This window comes from Otolemur garnettii, unplaced genomic scaffold, assembly GCF_000181295.1.
Source record: "Otolemur garnettii isolate 467f Iridium unplaced genomic scaffold, OtoGar3 scaffold00213, whole genome shotgun sequence".
Classification (NCBI taxonomy): domain Eukaryota; kingdom Metazoa; phylum Chordata; class Mammalia; order Primates; family Galagidae; genus Otolemur; species Otolemur garnettii.
Window position 1 is genome coordinate 339,606 of NW_003852608.1, and position 6,103 is coordinate 345,708.

Below are 6,103 nucleotides of genomic sequence, written 5' to 3' on the forward strand. Positions count from 1 at the left end.
GTCCGGGCTGGGGATTCGAACCTGCCACCTTAGGTGTACGTGGCTGGCGCCTTAGCCGGTTGAGCTATAGGCACCGAGCCTATGGCCTTTATTTATTAAAAAAACAGAAGAGTATAATATTGATGTTGATTTGGAACTCTGAAATGATTACTGAATATAAACTCTCAAGTATATAAAAGGTTAAATTAAAAGACCCAAATTGTATTTATCATCTTTGACTCAATTCGAATGTAAAATCCTCTGGGAGGTGATGGATCAGTCATGCAGATCACTGTCAGGGGGGCGGGAGAAGGGATATATAGAACGTCCCTCAGTGTGATCTCGCTGCACTGGGATGAAGCATCGAGGTGCTTCCCCAAGGGATCACTGGGCAACACACACAGACACCGATGTTGTCTTACGCGTTAATCTCCAGAGTGTGCATTCCATACCGACTTTCAATAATATACTTTCCAGGGTTTGCGTGGACATTTATTGGCACCTGGTTTTTATACCTGGAAGACAGTAGAAACAAAATGAAGTTGAAATGTCAACAACAACATCATGATTAAGTGTGCGCGCACACACACATACACACACACACGGAGGATTCTGTTCTTGCAGGAACACGTCTGCACATCTGTAACTACGGCACTGAGGGTAGCAGCAGCATCTATTCAATAAATGTAAATTGGTTAGTTTAAATAAAATACACGAGCAATACCACGACAAAACTTCTTGATGAAGTGCTCTCCTCTCTTCCACCCTGAGAGGCCAAGGTGGGTGGATTACTTGAGCTCAGGAGTTTGAGACCAGCCTAGGCAAGAGTGAAAACCCCATCTTTACCAAAAGTAGAAAAATTAGCCAGGCATGGTGGCAGGTACTGTAGTCCCAGTTACTCCGGAGGTTGAGGCAAGAGGATCCCTTGAGCCCAGGGATTTGAAGTTTCTATGAGCTATGACATCATGGCACTCTAACCTGAGCAACAGAGTAAGACTCTGTCTCCAACACGTAATTAAAAAAATAAATTTCTCAAAAAATTTTTTTAAAAGATTCAGATCAATTGCCACTTCTTCAGTAAATTCCTCCCTAAAATCCCACTATTAAAGTTATGGCTGCCTGTCCTTTGAAGATGGGGACAGTGTCTGGTCCACAGTGACTTCTGTTCCCACTCCCGAGTGAGGATGAGTTGAATCGGATTGAACAGGATGATCTGATAACACAATAGATTAATTTGTAGCTTCCTAATTTTTCAACAGAAGAAACAGACTTTGGACAAACATATATTTCATGATGTGGGTGATTTTATATAAGTGTACACAAAGAAAGGTAGTTGAGGCTTGGCACCTGTGGCTCAAGTGGCTAAGGCACCAGCCACATACACCTAAGGTGGCAGGTTTGAATCCAGCCCGGACCCGCCAAACAACAATGATGGCTGCAACCAAAAAATAGCCTGGCATTGTGGCGGGCGCCTATGGTCCCAGCTACTTGGGAGGCTGAGGCAGGAGACTTGCTTGAGCCCAGGAGTTGGAGGTTGCTGTGAGCTGTTAAGCCACAGCACTGTATCCAGGGGGATAGCTTGAGGTTCTATCTCAAAAAAAAAAAAAGAAAGAAAGGTAGTTGAGGGCTCGGCACCTGTGACTCAGTGGTTAGGGAGCCAGCCACATATACCAGAGCTGGTGGGTTCGAACCCAGCCCAGGCCTGCCAAACAACAATGACACCTGCAACAAAAAATAGCCAGGCATTGTGGTGGGGACCTGTACTCCCAGCTACTTGGGAGGCCAAGGCAAGAGAATCACTTAAACCTAAGAATTTGAGGTTGCTGTGAGCTGTGACGCCATAGCACTCTACGCAGGGCGATATAGTGAGACTCTGTCTCAAAGAAAGAAAGAAAGAAAGAAAGAAAGAAAGAAAGAAAGAAAGAAAGAAAGAAAGAAAGAAAAAAGAAAGTTAGTTAAGGCTCTTTGGCCTCGGTTGCCTCAGATGTGAAACGAAGAGGGTTTGACTAGCTCCAGAACTGCAGCTGCGTGGCAGATGTGTGGCATAACCTTCCTCCCCTCCCACAGGAGACATGGCTAGTTGACTTGGTGTTTCTTGCCAGCCCAGAAATGGCTTCAGATGGCTATCTCCGCATAGGGCTGGCGGTAGACAGGGTGAACTGGTCAGAGATGGCTGGTGAAAGAAAGCTCCTGGCCATCCTAATCATCTGCACTCCCAGCTTGGATGAGTGACAGTAGAACATGGTCCCTGGCTTGTTCTCCGTTTAGTTGGTTCAGGTAGTTTCACACTCGACTCAGAAGCGACTTTGCGCTCAGTTTTTTCATGTGCTGGAGGGTTTTCAGTAGTTCCTCTCACAAGAAGAGCAACATGACCCTAAAGGCTGGGGCGTGTGCTGTGCGACCAAACGACAGAGTGATGCTCAGGTTGGCTTCTGATCACAATGTTCCCCACATCTCTTTAAAATATGTGTTCAAATATTTTGTGGCTCCTGTGGTTGCTTCAGCCTCCTTGCCTTCCAGTGCATCCCAGCCTGGCACCTTAGTGCCTTTCTCCAGCTAGTAACTTTTCTGCTGTGAACACCTGGCAAAGAAATTCTGTTTAACAAACCCATACACAACACCCACTGCGTTGTGGAGGTTTTCCTCTTTCCTCTGGAAACCAGGCGCCAGTGTGAGAAACTCCTATTTTAAAGCAGTGGACAAGGGTTAAGTCAGAAGTGATTTAATTCTATTCTCCAAAGAATTACACCCAGTGAGGCATTCAAGCGTGGGGTCACTTGAGATTGATTGTCTGGAGCATTGAGTCAGGGCAAAGGATGTTTGGCTTCCTTTGTGTGTACTTCACCACTTCTTACTCCTGTAAAGCGAAATTCCAAACTGGCCAGTCACCGGCTAATTTTGGAGATGAATCTACACCCTGCGATTATGTGTGGAAGGCTTTCTTAAATCCTTGTGAATATTCGGACATGCGCCATTTCCCTTATCATTTTCATGTCGAATCTGTGAGCTTGTATTGAGTGAGCTTTCAGTATGCCCTAAGTACTTCCAGAAAAACACTCTGCTATCCAGTGACTTTCACTTATGTGTGTGAAATACACACGTAATTTCCCAGACAAATCACAGATGTCCAGCCGCCTTTGGAATGTGAGGCTGCAGTGAAAGCCCTTCCGCAGTGTAAAGTATGCCAAGCAAACAGTCTTGGTGATAATTTTTTTTCTATCAAGAAATAGCACATACCAAAGTGATTTTTAATATATTGAATCTCACCACAAATGGCATTGCGGCTTAGAACCCAGCCTGTTTTGAATAAATAGCTCTATACTCACTTTAAAAACCCAATTATCTGAGAGAGATCTATCTCATTAGGATCAATTTTGAAATTAAATACATGAGAAAAATCTAAAATAAAGTTCCAAACCTTATGCTGGGAAACAACTATAGATTGCAAATAATGTTTGTTAACCATTTTCAATGAAGGCTGTTTTTTCTATGATAGTAATTGCTAAATTAAATAGGTGATGAATAACTCTAATCTTGTAAATTGAATGCATATGATTCTATCATGGATTTATAAATTCTCATAATTTGCAAAAATAGAAAAAGAGTTTTTCAAACTCTGGACTCTTCCTAAGGTACATTTTTTATACTATTTTATCCCCAGGTTTTGAATTATTATAGTGCTTAGTGACAAATTCTTTGTGTCTATTTGACAATGACTTTATGGCCAAACTGAATAATTTCACACACAGATTTTAAACGCCTTAATGGATCTGAAACCATGGGTGTGAGTGAGTGAGTGCCCACTACCCAACAATGCTAACACACTGCTCCAGGGAGTGTCCCACGCGGCTTAGCAGATTCCAATCAGGATTTCTATTGACAAATTTGATCTAGGCTTTAGGCTGGAAACCCAATTGAAACCAGTTCTTTTAAAAAGTGCAAAATTAACACAATTCTCTCCTTAAAAAAAACAAAACCTTTTTCTTCTCCCCCATTTCATATGTGGTAGACCCTCCATAGCTGACCACCTTGCGGCATTGACCACCTCCTTATGGGTAGGGGTGGAGTCTATGACCTAATTTTCATTACACCCCACTTACACATCAGTACAGCAGGCCTAGTTCCTTATGTTGACCATCTCCGTAGGTTGACCACTTTGCTGCAGTCCCTTGGGTGGTCAGCTTACAGAGGTTCTACTGTAATTTAAAACCTTTGAGAAGGCAATACATGTATATGGTCCAAGAACCAAAGGCCTAAAGTGTGCACAGCGAATCCCCCCAGTCCCTTCCCGCTACTTCTCTCCTTCCCCCTGACTCCTTCCTCAGGTCAATTGCTCTTTGTAGGTTCTCACATATCCTTCCGGAATTTCATTATCCAAACAAAACAAATACAAACATAAATTCTCTTTTCCTCCCCTTTTAAAAGAATAGGCTATTATGTAAGTTATTACATAAACATACCCCATTGAACTTTAGAACTCTGGGCTTTTCACTACATATATATTTTCCTTCTATCAGTGGTGACAAAGCCCTCTGCCAGGATGGCAGCTTCCCTGGTGTTGCCCCAGCCTCCCAGTTACTAACTTTTCTACTGAGCCCAACACATAAACCGGCTTCCTTCTGCTCTCAGAGGGAGCAGGAAATGGGATGGTGCTCTGCAGCTGTGTGCGTCTGCCCCCGATGAGTGACGCGTGCTCCTGTCATTCAGCGCTCTCTGGGTAACCTCTAGGTTCCACTTACACAGATCTGGTCAGTAACGTGGATTTGGCTGGAGAGCAGCTGCTGCGTGTTTGTCATTTGTTGGCCTCAGGGACTCCCATGATGTAATGGTGCTCATGGAAACCTGGAGCCAAAGTCTCTTTGGAAAGGACTCTGAGGAAGCCAGGGCCCCGGCCGCACATGCCTTTGAAAGACCTAGCTGAGGACTTAACTGCTACAAGCGAAGGCAGCCTGGCTGCATGAAGCAGCATTGTAAATGTACTCCTTTAGTGTCCCTCCTTCCATTCAGGAGGGGCTTTCCCAGTATTTCTTTCACAGTTGGGCTCAACAGCCGCCCCAGGATGCTTCAGTGCAGTATGGTAAAGGGATAAATGTCAGCACGGTAACACCCACAGCCTCGGTTTTGGCTTGGCTTGTCGGATCCCTGTTCTTTGAGGGGAAGGGTGTTTACTGATGATGGTACACCGTGTACTAGTGTTGAAACTAAATTAGAGCTCCAGTTAATGATGTTTTGAAAAGGTAGGATACTAATCTCACTGAGGAGTCAACTCCCAGAGATGGATATACCTTGAAAAGAATGAAACTTAAGTTTCAGGGTTGGTCACTAACACGGGTCCCTGCAAGGCCCTCTACCTAACTTATACTACTAACCTGGCATTCTTTCTTGTAAGGAGTGCCCCCCAAATTGCATAAGCCGCATGTGCCACAAAATCTGGGCCTGACCCTGATTATTGTCACAGGTCAATGTCAGTTACCTGCTGGCTGAGCATACGTTCAGCTTTACCCAGGTACAAACCTTGCCTCTAGAGTACGGTTAACTGTTTTCTCAGCTGTCTTCCCCAGTTCTTTTGTTTTAATATTTATTTTTCACTTAGCTTGGAAGACAACATGACTTTCTGCAAAACGCTCTGGCCCATTGCTCCTGCAGAATTTGTGGTACAGAATGAAGTCACTACAGCTGGTGCATCAGGCGGCAGCCAGTTGCCCTCTCCAGGCACTGACCTAGGCAGGGACAGAGAGGCTCTTCCAGTGTCCTATACAAAGCTGTCTCTGCCCCTCACCTTGGTCAAAACGAGCCCCTAGCACATCACATTCACACGTAAATGAAATACGGGTTTCAAAGCCTCTGTGAAAGATTCGGGGATCAAATGGACTAGGTCTCAGCTCTGTTACTGAAGTTAACTGAAAATGGACAGTATTTCTATTTTTGAATTTAACTGGAATTTGAAAGGTTGACAGTTACCTCATATTTTTCTGAAGATTTTTTTATCTTTTTTGTCTGTTTTAAAATTCTTTTCCACATCAACAAAGCACAACATAAGAAGTTTAATCTCTGGCTCGGCGCCTGTGGCTCAAGCGGCTAAGGCGCCAGCCACATACACCTAAGGTGGCGGGTTCGAATCCAG

General features: G+C 44.2%; 1 protein-coding gene across 2 annotated transcripts in view; it reads right to left on the reverse strand.

The window, feature by feature from the left end:
• The window catches only part of MYOM1 (myomesin 1), a 118,465-nt gene that overhangs the window by 92,205 nt on the left and 20,157 nt on the right, over positions 1–6,103 (reverse strand). For both annotated transcript variants that reach the window (XM_003801614.3, XM_003801613.2), the window contains exon 5: positions 402–494. In XM_003801614.3, coding sequence (XP_003801662.2) covers positions 402–494 — 93 coding nt within the window. The remainder of the gene's footprint in view (positions 1–401; positions 495–6,103) is intronic.